Raw genomic sequence first — 22,986 nt, 5'->3', positions numbered from 1 at the left:
CAGACATAGGTTCCTCCTTCTTTCCTTACTCACTCCTTCTTTCCTTACTCCCTCCATTCCTCTTCCTTCCTTTTTTCCTTACATTATGTTCAGTTAGCCACCATACAGTATACATCATCAGTTTTTGATGTAGTGTTCAATAATTCATTAGTTGCATATAACACCCAGTACTCTTCACTACACGTGCCCTCCTTAATACCCATCACCCGGCCACACCTACCCTCCACTCCCCTCCATTCTGTAACCCTCAGCTTGTTTCCCAGAGTCCAGAGTCTCTCGTGGTTTGTCTGACATAGGTTTATTTATAAGCTCATTTCTATTCCATTGATTTATATGTCTGACCTTATATCAGTACCAAATGGACCTGTTATTTCTTTGTACTAAGTTTTAAAATAAGGAAGTGTGAATGGCACCTGGGTGGTGCAGTCAGTTAAGCATTCAACTCTTGGTTTTGGCTCCGTTTGGGATCTCAGGGTAGTGAGATTAAGCCACGCGTCTGGCTCCTTATTTAATGTGGAGTCTGCTTAAGACATCTTATCTTCTGTCCCTCCCCCCATAAATAAAAAAATCTTTAAAAATAAAGGAAGTGTGAATCCCCCTAATTTTCTCTTTTTAAAGATTGTTTGGGCTATTCTGGGTCCCTTGCAATTTCACAGGAATTTTAGAATCAGTTTATTAATTTCTACAAAGAAGTCAGCTACAATACTGATAGGGATTGCACTGAATCATGAACTTGGGATTTTTGTACTTATTTAGATCTTTTAAAATTTCTTTTTTTTTAATTTCTTTTTTATTTTTAGCATAACAGTATTCATTATTTTTGCACCACACCCAGTGCTCCATGCAATCCGTGCCCTCTGTAATACCCACCACCTGGTACCCCGACCTCCCACCCCCCGCCCCTTCAAAACCCTCAGATAACAGAGTCCATAGCCTTTCATGGTTCACCTCCCCTTCCAATTTCCCCCAACTCCCTTCTCCTCGCTATCTCCCCATGTCCTCCATGCTATTTGTTATGCTCCACAAATAAGTGAAACCATACGATAATTGACTCTCTCTGCTTGACTTATTTCACTCAGCATAATCTCTTTTAATAATAATGTCTTGTAGTTGCAGAGTTTATGTTTTACACTTCTTTTGTTAAATTTTTCCTAAGTGTTCTTATTACTGCTATTATAAATGGAATTTTTTCTAATTTCATTTTTGGATTGCTCATTGCAAGTATATAGAAATACAATTGATTTTTGTGTATTGATCTCGTATCCTGCAATCTTCCAGAATTTATTAGTTCTAATATTTTTTTAGTGGATTTTTTAAGTAAGATTTTCTACATACCAGATCATGTCATCTGTGAATATAGTTGTTCTTCCTTTCCAATTTGGATGCCTCTTATTTTTTTTCCTGCCTAATTACATAGGCAACATAGGCTATATAAGAGACATACTAAGACCCTGAATTAACTTGTGTTTGCTTAAAATCTGAGGTTTTTAAAAAATTTATTTATTTGAAAGAGAGAGAGTTGGAGGGAGAGCAGAGAGAGAGATAAAGAATCTCAAGCAGGCTCCCTGCTGTGGTGGAGCCCAATAAGGGGCTCGATCTCAAAATCCTGAGATGGTTACTTGAGCTGAAACCAAGAGTTGGGCACTTAATGGATTAAGCCACCCAGAAGCCCCTAAAATCTGAGTTTTTAAAATTATACCCTAATAATGGTGATGAAGATAAAGTTGGGAGATAAGAATGGAAAGGTGGGCTGGAGACCATTCTGTAAGTGAAGCTAAGAATAAAAGGCTAAAGACTAGATTTTTACTTAGTAGATAATAAATAGTGATTTTTATTTAGTATGCAATGAGTAACCAAGAGAATGACTTGGCTACTCCACGGAAGTATTGCTTTCAGAAGATAAATCTGTTAACCAATATACACAATGAATTGAAGGAAGAATTTAAAAAGGAGAAAGAGGGTGCCTGGGTGGCTCAGTGGGTTAAGCTGCTGCCTTCGGCTCAGGTCATGATCTCAGGGTCCTGGGATCGAGTCCCGCATCGGGCTCTCTGCTCAGCAGGGAGCCTGCTTCCTCCTCTCTCTCTCTCTCTGCCTGCCTCTCTGCCTACTTGTGATCTCTCTCTGTCAAATAAATAAATAAAATCGTTAATAAATAAATAAATAAATAAATAAGGAGAAAGATAGTTAAAAGTCCTTACCTGCCCAATAGCAGCTGTATAGCTCTGGTATCATCTTTTGTGTCATGTTTCCAAAATGTATTCTCAGTTGGAGGGAGGAGGTGATCTGCTATGTGGTCTTTAAACTGGTCCCTAGACAGGGCTTTGATTCTGTGGTGTGGAAAAGTACTTTTCTGAGTGGCTAATATACAGGAAAAATCTAAATCAGAATTAACTGAGCTAAGAGATAGTACATGGAGATGATTCAACATGGAACACTTAACATCCTTCAGACATAACAACTTAAATATATACAAAAGTTCACAATTTACAAAGCCCTTTTCTACCTTAGATTCTAATTTCATGTCTGTAAGAGAGGAAGGAGAGAATATCTCCATTATACGTATAAGCCTGCCAGTTCACAGGGAGCAAAGAATTTAACCATTTACACATTTAGCAAGTACCAGTACTAGGTCTAGATTGTGAGTATATAAACTCCTAGTTTAGGCTTCCTTTTCACCACATTAAGAATTATTTGCTGAATAAGTCTATAACTTAACAAAAAATATACATTAGCAACAATTAAGAAATGAACTGTTAGGAATCATCTTTATTCTGTAACTTACTGTGTTGAGGCTTTAAGAAAATCTTCCTTCATAGGAGGATGAACTTCATCCAACAACATGCTAGTATCTGGGCTTGATTTCATTGTAGAGATCACCATGGCATTACGCAGTTTATCACCTTGTTCTAACAGTGCTGAAGAAGGCAAAAGCAGAGCATGAAAAATCTAAAATCCAACAGCAATACCTGCAATATTCAGCACCTTTCCATCTATGACAAGACTTAACATATTGTAAGACTTAGCATATTGTAATGACCTACCTGTTTGCTTTTCCCACTAGTTTGAGAAATTCTTGAGGACACTCACTTTACAATAAACAGTTTACAGAACTTCTATGAGAGGACCGTTATTTATTTATTTATTTATTTGTTTGTTTGTTTATTTATTTATTTGAGAGGACTGTTTCAAATGCTGGCATTACAGCAGTGAATGGAGTTTGTTCTGGCGGGAGGTCAGTCTCTCCAGAGTTGTTATATAATGGGAATCATTACATGAATGCACTGACTTTTCCAATTGGTTTTTATACATATTAAAGTTAATAATGTCTACATAATTATTTTTAATCCAGAGGCCACACTGTATTCTATTACTTGTAATAGTTAATGTCACTATTAATGTCACCAAAAAACACTAACAGTTATACCAGTTATAACTTTAAGAAGCTACAGTGTTTGGCGCGCCTGGGTGGCTCAGTGGGTTAAGCCGCTGCCTTCGGCTTGGGTCATGATCTCAGGGTCCTGGGATCGAGTCCTGTGTCGGGCTCTCTGCTCAGCGGGGAGCCTGCTTCCTCCTCTCTCTCTCTCTGCCTGTCTCTCTGCCTACTTGTGATCTCTCTCTGTCAAATAAATAAATAAATAAAAACTTAAAAAAAAAAAAAGCTACAGTGTTTACCTATTCCAAATTCATACTTTTATAAAGAATGCCAAAAAATTTCCATGACTTGTCTAAGATGATATAGCAGGTTAATAGAAAAGCTAGGATGAAGTCTTCAGACTTTCTGATAAAATTTACCCCATCCCTGAGTAAAAATAATAATAACAACAGCAATAATAATTTACTGAACTCTTAAACACATGCTGGGCACTACTCTGTGTATATTAAATTAAATATATTCACTCATTTATTCCTCCTAATGATTATCTGAGATGGATACTACTATTTCATCTTCTAGATTAAGAAAATTGAGGCAGAGAGGATATGTAACTTGCTCAAGTTATACACACTGTATAACCAGAATGATCACAGCCTATAATTTTATTTATTATTATTTTTTAAGATTTTAGCTTTTTCAGTAATCTCCACACCCAGTGCAGGGCTCAAACTCACAACCCTGAAATCAAGAGTTTCATGCTCCACCAAAGTGTCCCAGCTCGGTGCTCCACATCCTATGATTTTAATCACTATACTACTACATATAACCCCACTTTAGTTCTTAGACATCTTTTAAAAAGCTTAGGGCCAGTGGCATTATTCCAAGGAACAGTGGGAATTATTTTTCCCTTGAGGTTCTGCAGTTGCTTTGGAGGTAACTGAGACTAGACACCAATTGTCCATTCTCTTAGTCTAGAGTTTTATAGCTTCTAAAACGAAAGAAGATATAGGGGCCCCTGGGTGGCTCAGTCGGTTGGGCAGATGTCCAACTCTTGGTTTCTGCTCAGATCATGATCTCAGGGTTGTGGGATGGAGCCCCACCTCGAGCCTGTGTTGGGCATGGAGACTGCTTTGGATTCTCTCTCTCTTCCCCCACCCCTTAGATCCCTGTCCTGCACACATATACACACATGCACTCCCTCTCAAGAAAGAGAGAGGAGGAAGAGGAGGTACAGGAGGAGGAGGAGATGATGATGATGATGATACAGTGGTCAGGCCAAGAAAAAAAAAAAAAGAAGCCAAGGAGATCCATAAACATCTAACATTTGTTAGTACAAAGAATTCAAAATATAGCTTACAAAGTAAAAAAAAAAAAAAAAATCTGAAATATCACATATTCAGTGACAATACAACTAAATTAAAAGAAAATAAAGATCAACCATTCAGAATTCTAAGATAGTTCTCTCCAAGATTCCCGACTCATATATCTTCTCTCTGATTAAAACACTCATCTAAAGGTACTGCTTTAAAGGGATTTTACAGATGTAAAATCAGTTCCAAATCAGTCAATCTTAAGATAGGGAGATCATTTTGGTAGTCCAAACCTTTTAGCAGAGTTTTCTCTGGCCATTTGCAGGTTATGACAACAGAGATTTGAAGCACGAGAAAGATTTAATGTATCATCACTGTCTTGAAGATGGAAGGGACCACATGGGAAGAGATGCAGGTGGCCTTTAGGAAGCTAACAGTGGCTTGCAGCTGATAGCAAGGAAATGGGACCTCAGTTCTATAACTGCAAGGAACTGAATTCAGTCAACAAGAATGAAATTGGGACTGCATTTTTCCCCAGCACTTACAGATGAGAATTTAGCTTGGTCGATATCCGATACCTTAAGCAGAAAACCTAACCATACCTTGTTGGACTTCTGAGCCACAGAACTGTGAGCTAATAAATGGATGTTGTTTTAACCCATTAAATTTGTGGTAATTTGTCATGCAGCAACAGAAAACTAGTATGTCCATTAATGCTACTACCCTGGAATATTGTTACAGTTTTTAAAATCTATGCATAAATATACATGTATTTATATATATATTTCCTCTTTTGCAAAAACATGTATACCGTTTTAAAATTGTTTTTCACTTAATATACATTAACTTATTTCTATGTAAATAATGGCTGCACAAATTCATTCAGAATTCATTGTATTTTTTATTTAAGATTTTATTTATTTATTTGACAGAGAGAGAGAAAGAGAGAAAGAGAGAGAGCACAAGCAGGTGAAGCAGCAGAGGAAGAGGGAGAAGCAGACTCCCCAATAAGTAGGAAGCCAGGGTCTGGGGATCACAACCGAAGCCGAAGGCAGATGTTTAACCAACTGTGTCACCCAGGTGCCCGGTTTTTTTTTTTTTTTTTTTCTTTTTAATCTCTGAGATTCAGCCAAAAAATGGCTATCTTGTTTACTCAATGAGAAAGGGTAAGGAAAACATGGTCTTGCTAGCATTGGAAATTTGGCTGAAGATTGCTATGTGACTAGAAACCTTCTTTTAGTTTCTAGTTAGCTCTTGGCTTTACTCAATATAAAGTTCTTCAAACGAGGTGGGCACATTCAAATGTTTTATGAGTAAACTGGATAATAACAAGCTGTGTTGATAATAAACCTCACTTGACTTCCGGACCATGAGGAAAACTGGCTTTTCTATCAATACTCAAAATGTTTTCGGAGAGATAATATCCTTGGTACCTTAACCATACCCAACTATCTTCAACTCCTTAAACACAACACTTCCTTCGTATTCTCAAAGCTCTGGATACTTAATTCTATCAAATAATTTATCACTCGGTATTATAATTGTCTATTCATCCAATGAACTTTGAGACAAGGGATTGGTCCTTGTTGATTTTTGTATCATCAGTGTCTCCTACAGTGCCTAGTATATATCAGGCATTTAATAAAATGTTCTTCCACTGTTGCTTATATCAGACATAATTGTACTGTATCTACTTTAGAGTCAGTTTCCTTTACTAGACTGAATTCCTTAAGGTCAAAGACTATATTTTATTTATCACTGCAACCCCAATACTCAAAACAATGACTGATCTAAAAGACTAGTTAGTGTTTTGTTTTGACTCACTCAAAAGTTACTTCTTAAATTAAATTGGGCTTGAAGTTTTTATCCCATTAAAAAAAAAAATTCCTCTGGGAATGGTAATATTTCAAAAGGGACTTAAACAGTCATTTACATATAAATGGTAAAAAGTACTTAAGATACTTTCCAAAAGCAGGTTTTAAAAAGGAAATAAACATTGAGGAAAACAAGTAGGACAAATCTGAGCACAGGTGGTCCATCCACTAGCCTCCAAGTGGTTTGGCTGTTGAAACAGCCATTCTTGGAAAAGCTTTTCTAAAGTTTGAGGCATGGTAACAAAAAAACTTCTGACCTCCCCTTCTTAAGGGAAGCTGATACCTACACTCTAAGAGCTGTCATGGCATCAGCCTGTACTTCAACTCAATAATCACTCCCTGAACACAAAGAAGGCACCCAGGTGGGTTCTGTACAAATGTTTCCCTTGTTTATTACGCACATGCCATGGGCACAGCTCCTGTTAAACACAAGGAGATGTGCAGCTTCTGGTTTTTGGTCCAATTCCTTGCTATCTATTCCAAACCCAATTCTCAAAAGCAGGATGTGTAGTTTGTTTCATCAATACTAGCTGGTTCAAAAAAAAAAAAAAAATACTAGCTGGTTCACAGATTCAGCCCTGTACCCCTTTTCTGGTGTCATGTCAGTCCAATAAAGACTAGGAAGATATTTATATTTAAGTATTTGTTAGATCCCTCTCACAATCTCAGCTCTAGACCTACTTACTAGTATGAGCGACTTAGTCTTCCAGAATTTTGTGGCTGGAAGGGATCTTAAAAGATCCTATCTGTCCATTTGATGATTCAATACAATCTGTAAAAGTCCTGACAGGATGGTTAGCTAGCTCCTCTTTTCCGGGGATAGAGAATCCACTACCTCTTGAAGCTGTCCTTTCCCATTCTGCACAGGTGTTATTATTAACTCAGACTGAGTCATAATCTGTCTTGTTACATCTGTAAGCCAATTGATCCTCATAACTCTCAGGGAAGAGGCTGCACACTGGCAGTCCGTGGGCTGTACTTGTCATATTTTGTTCGGCCTCAACAGTTGGCCAGCAAAGTCTGATTTAAGGAAAAAAGAAGAAGAAAAAAAAAAAAGGCTGGCTTAGGTAAACAATGCACTTACAGTAGGATAAAGTAGAGGACCTTACCTTAGAGTCTAACTGGAGCTGAAGAGCAGCTTCCCCTTTGTTAGGACAGGAGCTTCCTAATTCTGAGCTTGTGTTTTCATTTTAGAATGGTGGTAACAATCCCTACCTCACTTGGTTTTTGTAAGATTATGTGTATAAGGCACTTGGCATAGTAGTTAGCATACAATGAATGCTCACTAAATGGTAGCCTCTTGTGAAGATAAATATCTCTTGGTAGTCCTTTCATAAACGTAGTTATTTTCCTTAAAAAGAACTCATTTTCTTTAGATCTTTACTCTCATATTACCTTCTTAATGAGGTTTTCCTTTGCCAACCTATGTAAAACTAACATCCTCTTATGTGCCCTGCTTCATTTTTTTTTTCCAACTGCCATTATCACCATCTAACACTACATAGTTATTTATCCAGTTTATCATTGGTCTTCCCATCTAGGATATAAGATCCATAGGGCAGAAATTTTTGTTTTCATTTAAATTACTGTATTCCTGACACCTAGAAGAATGCCAGACATTTGACAGGTACTAAATAAGTAACTGCTTAATGAGTGAACAAATAATCTTTCTCAAAGTCTGGTGCCTAAGCAAAATATTGCAGGTGTGAGCTGACAAGTACAAGCAGTATAGTAAAATGGAACAGTTTGTTCTTGTTAATGTAGCCTAGGATTGCACTGAAGGTTAAAATTAATACACTATCTAAGAGACTCAACTATAGGAAACAAATTAAAGGTTGCTGGAGGGGAGGTGGGGGGAGATGGGGTAACCTGGGTGATGCGCATTAAGGAGGGCACTTGATGTAATGAGGACTGGATGCTAAATGCAATTGATAAATCACTGAATTCTACCTATGAAACTAATAATACACTATATGTTAAATAATTGAATTTAAATAAAATTTAAAAAATAAAAAAGATTATAATCAGAGTATATTTTCAAAAACAGAGGATCACAGACATTTCAGTTGAAAAAAAAAATGAACAGAATGTCTTTCTTCATGAAAAAAAAAATCCTTACTAATGTAAATTTTGCACCCAAATAGTTATTTTAGAGATTTTTCTACTAATGCTGCAGATACTCTACTTCGGAAATTTACTAGTGAGGATGGAGACAAATCCCCATCATGCTCCTGATGTCACAGAGATAAATGGTTGAGCATTACACATAACATAAGGCATCTCAATTGCTTTTATAATATCACCTCTAAATAATCCTATTTGGATTTATTTCAGTTTAAGCCCTTATACAAGTAAACTGACACCTTTCTACTTCTGCTTGGCTGTAAGTCATATTTAATTCCCAGACTTAAGATCAGCAGTTGCTATGCAATGAAGGTTCCCAATGAGACCAAGAATTTTCAGGACATGAAGCAGATTTGGTACGAGCGTCTGCACAGGAGTTCAAGTAAATCTCCTGATGAGATAAAAACTGTATTTGTCTTGAATTATTTGGGAAAAAAATAAAGAATAATATTTCTCTATGATAAACTTTCCCCCCATATCCAGGTTCATTTTATTTTATTTTATTTTTTTTTAAGATTTTATTTTATTTATTTGAGAGAGAGAGACAGTGAGAGAGAGCATGAGCGAGGAGAAGGTCAGAGGGAGAAGCAGACTCCCCATGGAGCTGGGAGGCCGATGTGGGACTCGATCCCGGGACTCCAGGATCACGCCCTGAGCCGGAGGCAGTCGTTTAACCAACTGCGCCACCCAGGCGTCCCTCCAGGTTCATTTTAAATGGCTCCTTCCCTAAACCTACAATTTTAAGTACCTAGTATTTATTTAGAAGTAACTTACTGGTTTAAAAGAGCTGCCTTTAAATGGTGAGCAATTCAGAACTTTAGTGAGATCACTCACTTTGACTTGGTTATTTATTTCAAACAGAAGTCTTGGTTCTCTTTGAAGACCGGCTGACAAGCAGAGTAATCCCAATAAATATAGCTTAGTCTTGTCACAAATACATACATACCTGAAAGAAGGTCCTTGGTAGGGGGGTTGTTTGAAGAAAGAATGCATGAGTCACTGCGACTCTTGGCCACTGTCCTAATTTGAGGCTGGAATTCAGAACTGTTAAGAAGGGACATCTGCTTCCTTGGGGCCTTGCCTTTCAGAGTCATAGACTCTAAACTCCGTGTAGACTCTAAACTCCGTCCTGAATTAAGATGGTGTTGTAGTCCAAAGTAAGAGTCCTTTATTGTATCAGAGTTCTCTGTAAAGTACAAGTGGTCCTTTCCCCTGTTATAAAATAAAGGAGAACTTTAGCAATATATTACCTATTGTGGTAACATTTCACTTTGTCAGAGACAGAAAGTGTATCAGTAGTTTATAGCAGTGTAAACTGCTTCGACTTTGTAAATCTGGTTTTCATCTCCCAAATGAAATAAATAATACATGTTTTATCTACAGTTGTATGGTTGTGGCTGAAGTGAGACCACGAAATAGAGAGCTCAGCTGGGGCACCTGGGTGGCTCAGTCAGTTAAGTGTCTGACTCTTGGTTTCGGCCCAGGTCATGATCTCAAGTCATGAGCTTGTACCCCATGTTGGGCTCTGTGCTCAGCAGGGAGTCTGCTTTAAGATTCTCTCCTTCTGCCCCTCCCCTCACTTGTGCACATGCAAGTGTGTGTCCTCTCTCTCTCAAATAAATAAATCTTGAAAAAAGAGAAAGAACTTAGTGCAGAGCCCAACACAAAGCAAATGCTTTGTAATTATTTAAAATAAAAATCTAGGGGTGCAAGGGTGGCTCAGTCAGTTAAGCATCTGCCTTTGGCTCAGGTCCTGATTCCAGAGTCCTGGAATCTAGCCCCGCATCTGGCTCCGCAGGGAGCCTGCTTCTCCCTCCCTTTGCCGCTCTGCCTGCCTGTGCTCTCTCTCTGTCAAATAAATAAATAAAATCTTAAAAAAAACCAAACTAGCCTATTTCTCTTACTCCATCCTGTTTCATGAACTACTCCCCTTTAACTCTTTTTCCCTCATGGGCATTTATCATGGCATCTGTATATGACTTAGTTATTTATCTGTACAATGGCGTCCCCACCAGATTGTGAGCAGTCCCCAAACACAAGAATTGTGTCTTATTAATTTCTATGCCTAGTACTTGTTACTAGACCAGGCACACAGTGGGTACTTAATAGTTGTTTGCTGAATGAATGACTATTTTCAGTATTTCATCCAAACACAAATAAAAAACAGAAATTATGAAGTGGGAGTTAGCTGAAAGACTGGTTACTGGTTACCTTGGAGTGGTTGATCTACTACTGTTAGCTGCTAACTCTTTTCCATCAATTTTGGTGGTAGGCATCCTATGGGGCCTTGATGGAACCAGAAACTGGCTACTGCTGGGTTCAGTATATTCTCTGAATTCCTGCTCAGATAAAAGCACATTTTCTTTCACATCGGTGGGTGGAAGAGGGTTGTAGCTATCATAAGTTTCTGACAGAGGCTCCAGGGCAAGTGAGACCTGAAAGAGACATACATGTAATATACCAGAAATTTTCTTTTGCATTGACTAATTTTTTTTTTAGCTTTTATTTATTTATTTATTTATTTATCAGAGAGAGAGAGAGAGAGAGAGAGCGAGCGAGCGAGAGCGAGCACAAGCACACAGGCAGGCAGAGTGGTAGCAGAGGCAGAGGGAGAAGCAGGCTCCCCGCCGAGCAAGGAGCCTGATGTGGGGCTCGATCCCAGGATGCTGGGATCATGACCTAAGCCGAAGGCAGCTGCTTAACCAACTGAGCCACCCAGGCGTCCCTCCATTGACTAATTTTAAGACTCCCTAATATAAATGAATAGTCCCCATTCCTTGTAGGATCAAGTTCAAATTCCTGCAGAAGCCTCATCTCTTGTTTTGCTCTCCTCCTCTATTCCTCTCTCCCAGATTCCCAGATATACCAATCACTTAAGATTCTCTCAATGTACCTTATGTTTCATTCCCTAAGGCCTTGTATATGCAATTTCCTCCAGTATTACTTTCTTTGTGAAAATTTGTTTTTAATTCTTTAAAGATTTTTATTTATTTGAGAAAGAGAACACAAGCTGGGGGTAGGGGTAGGTAGACAGAGGGAGAAGCAGACTACCCATTGAGCAGAGAGCCAGACTTAGGGCTCGATCCCTAAGCTGATGGCAGATGCTTAATTGAGTAAGTTACCAGGCGTCCCTGCGAAAACTTCTCTGTGCCCAGGTAGAGATGTCATGGCCACTTCCTTCTTTACGTTTCCACTTCTTCTGTGTCTACCCAACAATATAACCCCCATTTATTGAACTCTTTACTACAGGCCATAAGGTATGCTAAGTTGCTCACACGGAGAAGCTCATGTGATGATATAACTCCATCAGGAAAGTATATTACTCTATTTGAAGGTTTTTTAAGAAAGCTTATAGGAGGTATTTGTAACTTTAGTTTATTCACTACCCTGATTAGGTTAATTCCTTGAAGGCATGCATTTGTCTTTTTCATTTTTGTATGGGCTAATCAGCACAATAAACACTTGGCATACAAGCCTTTAATGCTTAATAATGTCTAAATATTATGTCTGACGAATAAGAGAATAACAACACCTTCTAGATTCTTATTGTTGGTTATTTAAGAAAAATAAGGCCCTAGCTCTATGCTGGATATAGACAGGGTAGAGAAGAAGAAACATTAATATGAAAAGAAATCACTTAAAGTTTATTTTATCATCACATCCTGTGAGTTCAGGTTCTCTATTAAATGGCTCTCCAGTCTTCTGAAAAGCCTAATGGAAGAACAAACCCTAAAAAAATAGAATCTAAAGCAAAACTTTAGGAAAGAAGTTGAAGAATATACTGCAAAAGAAAAGAGTAATGGTGTTGAAAGTTCTATTACAATGAGGGAGAAAGCAGAAGGCATTGTTTCAGCAGCCCAAGTCAAATAACGATGAAGGGCCTAACACAAAGAGGAAAGGTTGAAGTTAGATATTTCAAGATGTCTCTCGAAAGGTCAATGGGATAATTTGTGCAGAGAAACTGTCAAGGTCCAGACTCAATAAAATATACTTGGGTCTTGATGAGAATGTTGTTCTTGAACAGTTAACATAAAGTCCTTTAAATCTATTCACCACCAAGATTTTTTTACAAAGACAAATGACAGGAATGCAGTAGGATAAATATTCTGTGTAGTGATCACTATAATAGCATCACATAAAGTCCTGGCTGCCTAATGTAAATGTCAGAAAGTATTCCCTTACCATTCATCATTTCCCAAAAAACTGCCTCTATATTTTATAAACAAAGAAGACACTGAGAATAAAGGCATATGTCCCTGGCCTTAACAATGACTTGCTGTCTGGCTACCGAGTTTTGCTTTTTCTCTAAGCAGATCCAAACCAATCACAAAACAGATCATAGGCTTATACTACCAGTGACTCTTAAAGAGATAAGTAAGTCCAGGTACCTGCCAGACCAATCTTACAATCAAAACATGTGCCAGCCTAACTCCTCTACTCAATTAACAAATATCTGTTAATACTAGCTTAGTGCCAGGCTCTGTGCTACCTGCCTGAGGCAAAGAGATGAATAAAACATGGAGCCTGACCCAGAGGATGGCGGTATCTTGTAGAGGATCTTAAAGAGAAAAATTTTAATTTAAAATGGTTCACTCTGAGATAAAGGTTTGTATCAGGCAGTAAGAGAAAAAGGGGTCTGAAACTGGGGCAGAGGTGAGGAAGGAGTGCCACGGTTTCCAGAAGTGAAACATAAACATCTGGATTTGACCAGATGAATGGTATAGGTAAGGCTGAGGGAGACTGAGGTAAAACATACCAGGCAGAGGGAAGAGCTTGAGTCAAACTTTAAAGGTATAAAATACTGTTCCAGCAATTCCTACAAGTCCAAGGGATTGCCACTCCTAACCCCTCTGCTTTCACCCAAAATACTCCTATATTCATCTTCCAGATCATCATTCTTGTCCACCTCAGTCATGCTCCCCTCCCCCAATCATGTTCACTCTTGTGCTCACTCCTCTGCCAACCTCTTTACGGAGCCCTGTAGGATTTCTATTTATACAAACCACTTTGCCACTTAAACTGAACATCTCTTTCTTAAAATGCCCCAATTTTTCCAAAGTCTTCTTTAATGGAAACTACTTCTTTTACTAGCCAGGATAAAGGAAGTGCCCTTCTGCTGCTTTCCCAGAACATCATTCGTTCACCTAAAGATTTCGCATCTTTTCATAAGCCCATGCCATCCACAAATACCACAAATTTACCACAAGATTCTCACATCCATAATAGAGCAACCCTAGGGACATTTACCATTCTTCTCAACAACTTAAGGCTCTCTTTAGCACTAAGCTGCCTACAATCACTGACTACAACATCTATCAGTAACAATGATAGCATACTGTATGCCTATTTTTCAGACTTATGCTGGCCAACATGGCATTTAAAAAAATTTAAAAATTATTTAATTATTTAAATGGTATTATTTAAAATACCAGAGTTTACGTAAAATTTTGGAATTCTGGTTCTCTTAAAAATTCAGAAACTCTAATGGAGCTAGATCTCCATTCCAATGTGGCAAAAATTAGCTGAAGCAGACTAGTGGCTTTAGTCAGGGCACATGTTCCGATCTGAGAAGTCCCCAGCCATGTCCCAGTGAGGCAGAGTGATAACTATTATTTATCATCCCACTTGGTCTGCCAGGCTTTTAAAAATTTTACTATCTTACCAAAAAATGGATATTTTTGTGTTTATACATTTTTATAAATTTTAACCTATGGATAGATGCATGTAACCACTACCATAATCAAGATAGAGAATAACTCCATTAACCCAAAAAACTCCCTGGGACTATCCCTCTGTAGCCACACTCTCTCCTCACCTTTAATCCCTAGAAACAGCTGATCTATTCTCAACCAGTTCTAGCTTTTTGAAAATGTCATACAAATGTAACTATATAGTATGTAACCTTTTGAGATGAGCTTCTTTCACTCAGAATAAGGCCTCTCAATGTGGAGAAAGGAGAACCCTCTTACACTGTTGGTGGGAATGCAAGTTGGTGCAGCCAATTTGGAGAACAGTGTGGAGATTCCTTAAGAAATTAAAAATACAGCTTCCTTATGACCTGCAATTACAGTACAGGGTATTTACCCCAAAGATACAGATGTAGTGAAAAGAAGGGCCATCTGTACTCCACTGTTCATAGCAGCAATGGCCATAGTCGCCAAACTGTGGAAGGAACCAAAATGCCCTTCAACGGATGAATGGATAAGGAAGATGTGGTCCATATACACTATGGAGTATTATGCCTGAAAGGATGAATACCCAACTTTTGTAGCAACATGGACCGGACTGGAAGAGATTATGCTGAGTGAAATAAGTCAAGCAGATAGAGTCAAGTATCATATGGTTTCACTTATTTGTGGAGCATAAGAAATAACACAGAGGACATGGGGAGATGGAGAGGAGAAGGTAGTTGAGGGAAATTGGAGGGGAAGATGAACCATGAGAGACTATGGACTCTGAAAAACAATCTGAGGGTTCTGAAGGGGTGGGGGGCAGGAGGTTGGGGGAGCCTGGTGGTGGGTATTATGGAGGGCATGTATTGCATGGAGCACTGGGTATGGTGCACAAACAATGAATTCTGTTACACTGGAAAGAAATTAAATTAAAAAAAAAAAAAGAATAAGGCCTCTCAGATTCATCAACATGGTGTGTGTATCAGCAGTTCATGCCTTTTTACTGACTTGGTAGTATTCTATTGTTAACATGGCTTATTACATTGGTTGACTTTCAAAGACAGATAGCCTTGCATTGCTGGTACAGACCCCAGGTGGACATGGTCTCATTACTCTTTTTATATACTACTGGACCCAACCTGCTAATATTTTTTTGAGGATTTTTAGGTCTAGATCTTAAACTGTCCTCTATTTTGCTGTAAGCCTCATAAAATAAGTCAAAAAGTATTTTCTCCTGTTCTATTTTCTGGAAAAGTTTGTGAAAATCGGTGTTACCTCTTTTTTTTAAAATGACTGCAAGAATTCACCAGTGAAATTATCTTGGCTTAGAGATTTAGAGATTTCTTAGAGCTTAGAGATTTCTTTTTTGGAAGGATTTAAACTGCAAAAGCAATTCTTTAATAGTTACAAGTCTAGTCAGGTTATATATTTTATCTTGAGTGATTTTTGGTAGTTTGTGGTTTTCAAAGAATCGATTGATTTCATCTAATCAACAAATTTTTGTGTATAGAGTTTATACTATTCCCTATCTTTGGGATTTTGTGGGCTATGGTCTCTCTCACATTAGAATCAAGAGGAAAGTAAAATATTTCTTGCATCCAAGAAAGAACTAAAGCCCCATAATTTTCAAAAGAAATGTCAGAACGCATATTTCTTTGTGGAAGAGAATATCCCTAATTGCTCATAAGGCAAAGAAAATGTGACTGTCAAAGACAGCATTATGAAATGAAGTACAATAGGATTATAATTACTTAGTAGAAAAGATGCATGATAAAAATGGAATAAACAGAAAGGTACCTATTTTAAATAGGGTTTGTTTTTCAAATGCAAATAAAATAAGTGGTACTCTTGTGACATAAAATCAAATATATTTTTTTAAAGATTTATTTATTTATTTATTTGATAGAGATTACAAGTAGGCAGAGAAGCAGGCAGAGACAGAGGTGGAAGCAGGCTCCCTACTGAGCAGAGAGCCCGATGTGGGGCTTGATCCCAGGACCCTGGGATCATGACCTGAGCCGAAGGCAGAGGCTTTAACCCACTGAGCCACCCAGGTGCTCCATAAAATCAAATATTTAAGATAAAAGACTTTATAAAGTATCAAAGTCTCTTAAAAATGGCAACATTTATTAAAGAATGCAACAGAATTTGTAAATCATAAACATTTGCATATGTAGGTCTAATTAAAAATTACAGTTGTTCCTAATGTTAGTGGTATGGCTACAAAATTACAAGGTGAGCTGAATAAAAATGTTAAACAATTTGTGATATTTTTCTCTGTAGCTGAGAAGAACACAAATAAAAACAACTCTCTGACAGCAGTGTTTATTTAGAGCATCAGTGAAATTTTTATGTGAGTGAAAAACTTTTGGAGATGCTCATGGCAAACAAATCAAGAAAATGGTATTTCTTTTCTTTTTTAAAGATTTTATTTATATATTTGTCAGACAGAGAGAGTGAGCACAAGCAGGGGAATAGGAGACAGAGGGAAAGGCAGGAAGTTTCTTGCTCTCTGCTGAGCAAGAAACTGATACAGGGCTCTGTCTCAGGACCCTGGGTTCATGACCTGAGCTGAAGGCAGATGTCTAAGTGACTGAGTCACTCAGGCATCCTGGGAAATGGTATTTCTCCAAACTGAGAAATGTTTTAAAAAGTTTATTAAAGACTGATAACAGGGGTGCCCGTGTGGCTCAGTTGGTTAAACATCTGTCTTCAGTTTGGGTCCTGGCATGAAGCGTACTTCAGGCTCCCTGTTCAGCAGGAGAGTCCGCTTCTCCCTCTCCTTTGGCCCCTGCTCCTGTGTTCTCACTCTCAAATAAATAAATAAAATCTTAAAAAAAAAAAGACTGATAACAATGGATGATGTCTTTTTGTTGACAACAGACGTGTTTCAAAATTTAAACTCAAAGTGGCAACATTTTGCCAAGACCAAGAACCATAAACACACTGTTTTGGTTATTTCATCTAAAAGGCTAAAAATCAAACAACACACACATATATATATAATTAACATATAAATTAATTAAACTCCTGTGGTCAATGTTTTGTTTGATAATGGATAAGCAATACTGCAACCTGTTAATTGCTAAATGAATACGAGGGGGTATGAAACTGTGTGTGGTGTTAAACGTTTTTGCTTGAATTAAAAGAAGTCACCTGGTTTATGTTTTCGAAGGAGAAATCCCAGCCTCAGATCACCACCAAGTGCGGATCAAATACAGGACTATTTTAGTTGACATTATAGACTACATAAAGCATTTAATTACTTATCTGCAAGTGCATTCACAAGGAATCATACAATATGAGATTCAATTTATTCATTCTTTTGATTATATCTTTGGAAAATTTATTTGGCAAAGAACCATCTATCCTACTTTTCTGTATTTTTTATGCTGAAATAGGATTTCCAGACATCAAAGTGATGGCATGAAATACATTTCTAAAACTGTAGAGCTAAAGACCAACATCGCAAAAAGACTTTTTTGATTTCAAATGTTATGAAAACCAACACTGTTCATTTTGCTTTACTCAGTTTATACTGAAAGCATAATATGGAAATTAATGCAGCGTTGTACAATATTTAAGCTTAAATACGCTTGAATATCTTAAATTTTAAGAATATCTTAGAAATAAAATCCAACTTCAAAAACTACTGTGCCAAGATTCTGTCTTTGTTTAGAAATAAAGGCAGCCATGTTTGTGAACAGTTATTTTGTTATGAAACCGAATAAAAACTAAATTTTATTCTCAAATGGTTTAAAAAAATGAATGCTGTAATGCCCATCAAATATAAATCATCTGGTACTGATAACTTGGTAGAGAAGTAAAAGTATCAAGATTTTAGCTAAATCAAAGGAATTGATTTCAAAAGCCAAGAATTTATAATTAAGGTTTTTTTTTCCCAATTTCAATGTAAAATAATCACATATATGTATATAACATGTTACATGCTCACATAATAAAGTTTGGTTTTTATTTTTTTTTTAGTAATCTCTACACCTATCATGGGGCTCAAACTCACGACCCCGAGATCAAGCATTGCATGTTCTTCCAAATGAGCCAGCCAAGCATCCCAAGTTTAGTATTTTTTAAAAGTTTATTATATTTTTGGCTGTTGATTATTCTTATAGCCAGCCTGTTAGACTCATTCGTTATTGTCAATATCTGACCTATACCAATAATGGAATACACGAAAAGCTTCCTCTCTCCAACAGCTCAGTTCTAATGATCTTTATTGTCAAACTACTCTGAGCATCCTCCAGCCAGTTTGGCCTTCTTATTATTTTAAACTGTTCTAACTCCATAATCTCAGTTTCCCTTTAGTAACTATGCATCTGTCTTCTTGAGGTCTGACTATACCTGATCTTCAGAGCAACAATCTAAAACCACCTCTATTCATCTTCCAATCTATCAGCTGCCCATTGGCATCCCTTACCACTTGACAAGAAGGATTCCACATTTAGTCAATTCATGACTGATTTGGGGGACAGCAAAGCAATGGTATGATAACTCCCATCACTCACTACATGCTCTTTTTTTAAAAGTTTTTTTATTTTTTAAAAAAGATGTATTTTAGAGAGAGAGAAAGTGAGCTCAGGGAAGGGCAGAGAGAGAGAAGAAGACTTTCCATTGAGTGTAGAGAGTGTAGAGCCTAATGCAGGGCTCAGTCCTACAACTCTGAGATCATTACCTAAGCCAAAATCAAGAGTTTAATGCTTAACCTACCTGGGAGCTACCGAGGCTCCTCAAAAGTGATTTTTAAATTAACATTTCACATTCATAGAATTTAAAGAATTAGAGAGCTCTGTTACAAAAATGAGTCCCTCACACAGACCCCCATATTTTTCTTTTCCCAGAGGTAACTACTTTCAACTCCTGCCCTTGATTCTTATGGAATTTACCTCTAGAGTTCCAAATAATGTGCTTATATTTCTCTCACATCTTGATCCCCTCCTCAATTTTCTGGCATTATCTTTTGACTCTCTAATATGGAAGATAAAAATTTAGCTCAATCCCACATCCTTCTACCTCCTTATCTCCCAACCTGCCCATCTGGTTTTATTATAAACACAGATTATGGATTGAACTAAAATTATTATATGAGCATGTGTTCTATTTAAAGCTGAACCATTAGGTACACTGATTACTTTTCCTTTCCAATGAAAGAGCCACAGAAATAATATTTTAGGCTTTGCATGCCATATAGTCTCTGTCATAATTATAGTGGTCCCCCTGCTTATCCACAGGGTTATGTTCCAAGACCCCCTGTGGATGCCTGAAACTGAAGATAGCACTAAATCCTATATATACACTATGTTTTTCCCTTTATGTACATAACTATGACAAAGATTAATTTATAAATTAGGCACAGTAAGAGATTAACAACAATAATAATAAAATAAGCTATGTGAATGTGCTTTCTCAAAAAAATACTATATTCACCCTTTTAGTGATAAAATGACAAAAGATCTATGTGATGAGATTAAGAGCTGTGAAAGACATAGGCATCATGACATAGCCACAGGCTACTATGGATCTTATGAGGAAAAGTTAGAAGGAGCATCGGCTGCTTCCTGACTGCACTGAAACCACCAAAAGAGAAACCGAGGACAAGGGGGGACTACTGTAGTTCACTTTGCTCTTGCAGCATGAAAGCTGCCATAGATCTACAAATACAGGTGGTAAGCAAGTCAGATTTGCCTTGGGGGTTATAGCCTGTGATTCCCTGAAGAAAATAAAAGAACGGAGCAAAAGCATATGAACAAATACTCAACATATTGATCATCAGGATATGATAACTAAAACCTCAGTGAGATATCAGGACATACTCACTAGAATAACAAAAACTGAAAAGACTACCCAAACCAACTGCTGGCAGATACGTGGAGAATGTTTATATACCACTGATGGGAATGTAAAGTTATACCATCACTATGAAAATGGTTTGGTTGTTTCTTAAAAAGTTAAACATGACTCACCAATCCCATTCTTGGGTATTTTCCCAAGAAAAGAAGAACACATCTACATAGAGTTGTTTTACTCATAAGAAGCAAAAAAAATTGTAAAAAACAAAACAAAACAAAAAAACAAAAAAAGCCCCAAACAACCAAACGTCCACTAAGTGGCATATAGATAAAAAATCATGGAATATCCATACAGTGGAACACACCTCTGCAAAAGGGAACTACTGATACACAAAATAGTATGGATGAATCTCTAAAATTGGCTTTGTTCACTTACTCTCTTAACCTGGGTGAGGAGACAATTTGTGTTTACTATATGGTTATTTATATATCTTATATAGAAGATACTGTTTTGCATATCCCTGAAAAATTTTAAAAAGTTAAGTGAAATAAAATGTATAGTGTCTAACATATGGTAGATAGATATACAAAAAATGTTGATAAGAAAATGATCAGAGCATCGCCTGGGTGGCTCAGTCGTTAAGTGTCTGCCTTCAGCTCAGGTCAGAGCAAGAAGCCCACTTCTCTCTCTCCCACTCCCCCTGCTCGTGTTCTCTCTCATTATGTCTCTCTCTGTCAAATAAATAAAATCTTCAAAAAATTTTTAAAAATGAACAGAATGAATGCTTTCAATTTTATCTCAAAATGTTCCTCCTCTTTGCCTTCCTCCATCCCAACGTATGTGACCCTAGTAACTGTGTTTATGGTAGAAACTCATTCTTATTTAGTTCTCTTAATGATCTTATTGGCTCAATTATCCTCTTATTTTCAATTTCTTCACTTGCTTCTCTTTGGTCTAAAAACAAATCAGGTCTCTTATATTCTAAAGAGGAGTCATGCAAACTTACTCTGTCAAGGGGCAGAGAATAAATATTTTAGGCTTTATTTATGGCATATTTTTCTTCTTTAAATAATCTCTTAAGGGGCACCTAAGGGCTCAGTCCGTTAAGTCTCTGCCTTTGGTTCAGGTCATGAGCCCTGAGTAGGGCTCCCTACTCAGTGGGTAGTGCAGCCTTTTCTCTTTCTTTTGCCACCTCCCCCTCCCCACCCCGCTGGTGCACCACACGCTCCCTGTTTCTCTCTCTCTCTCAAATAAATAAAATCTTAAAAAGACAATTTAATGACCTTTTCAAAGTGTAAAAACCATGTTTAGTTAGAAGGCCACAAATGGAGCAACAGGCAAAGTGTGTCAACCTCTGTTCTAAAATAGTACCAAAAAACTTCTGAATTCTACTACCCACTATCAGTCATGTTCTCTCAAATTCAAGTAAATTTGGCATGTTGCCATCACATGCCTAAACATGGTGTTAAGTGTTTCCATATTTTTTTCATCTCATTTAATCCCTGCAACAACACTGTGAGGTAAAAGTTTTAGCACTTTTTTTTTTTTACAAAATAAAATACGGAAGCTCAGAGTGGACAAGTGAACATCAGAACTGTTTTGTAACCCTTTCTGTTCTGGTTTCTCCACTGTTCATAACTGTTTGTCCATGTCCAAACTCTAGTGCTATTTCCATTAGATCACACCACCTCTCCCTCCTTTCACTGACACTTATTTGGGAAATAGAAATCTCTAATTACTACTTATTTCCTTATTCCATAATCTTTTAAAATCTGACTTTTGCCTCCAATGCTCTATACAATTTTCTAACAAGCCCAATAACATTTAAATAAAACACACACACATTATTTTATCAACTGATACTTAAATATGGAAAAAAAAATGATCCAGCCACTTTAGAAAACAGTCTGACAATTCCTCAAAGTTAAACATACTTACCCTATGACTGCAATTCTACCCATAGGTATATACAAAGAGAAATGAAAATGTGTTCACAAAAAAACTTGTACATGAATGTTCACAGAACTACCATTATTCATAGCAGTCAAGTGGAAAAAATCCAAATGTCTATCAACTGAAGAATGGATCAATATGTGGTCTATCCATATAAGGGAATATTATCCAGCCATAAGAAGAATGAAGTACTGAGACATGCCACAATGAAGATGAACCTTGAAAACATTATGCTGTGTGAAAGAAGCCAGTTACAAAAAGCTACATAATATGTTATTTCACTTATATGAACTGTCCAGAATATGCAAATATAGAGAGACTGAAGTTAAATTAGTGGTTGCCAGGGACTAGGGAAGGGTGAAACGGGGAATGACTGCTAATAGCCACAGTACTCCTTTTTAGGGTGATAAAAAGCTCTGGAATTAAATAGTAGTGATGGTTATAAAATCCTGTGAATATATTAAAAACGAGTAAATTGTATACTTTAAAGGGTGAGTTTTATGACATATAAATTATGTCTCAATTTTAAAAATAGGAAAAAAAATACCTAGAAGCCTATACTCCCAACTGTTTTCAATTTTATTTTTTCCCAGTCATTGATTATGTAGTTAACTTCAATTTTCTTTAGTCATCAATCCAAAATCCATTTTATCCATGCAGCTACATAATCATAACTAGGTAATTTTGTTTTTATGGAAACAAAATACTCCACTAATAGACTATAATTTTAATATTACTAAATAATTTATTTTCATTTTTTTCAATATTAAAAGTGTATTTCTGTAACTAGACCTAGGCAGACAGTTTCCCTATTTTTACAGTATTTCCTTAAGATAAGTTCCTAAGAGTAGAATTACCAGTTCTTGAAACAGAAT

The 22,986-nt window shown here is 37.0% G+C and overlaps 1 protein-coding gene across 7 annotated transcripts in view; it reads right to left on the bottom strand.

The window, feature by feature from the left end:
• Positions 1-22,986, bottom strand: part of C2CD3 (C2 domain containing 3 centriole elongation regulator) — a 146,306-nt gene that overhangs the window by 113,365 nt on the left and 9,955 nt on the right. For 5 of the 7 annotated variants that reach the window (XM_044258562.1, XM_044258556.1, XM_044258558.1 and 2 more), the window contains exons 4-7: positions 10,893-11,116; positions 9,628-9,893; positions 2,783-2,915; positions 2,199-2,327 (exon numbers count right to left, since the gene is read on the bottom strand). In XM_044258562.1, coding sequence (XP_044114497.1) covers positions 2,199-2,327; positions 2,783-2,915; positions 9,628-9,893; positions 10,893-11,116 — 752 coding nt within the window. Of the gene's footprint in view, positions 1-2,198; positions 2,328-2,782; positions 2,916-9,627; positions 9,894-10,885; positions 11,117-22,986 lie in introns of those variants that run through there. The other 2 variants (XM_044258561.1, XM_044258559.1) reach the window with 2 other exon arrangements.

Source organism: Neovison vison, chromosome 7, assembly GCF_020171115.1.
Source record: "Neovison vison isolate M4711 chromosome 7, ASM_NN_V1, whole genome shotgun sequence".
NCBI lineage: Eukaryota > Metazoa > Chordata > Mammalia > Carnivora > Mustelidae > Neogale > Neogale vison.
The sequence above is the reverse complement of the archived record's forward strand: the minus strand, read 5'-3'. Positions and strand labels throughout refer to the sequence as shown.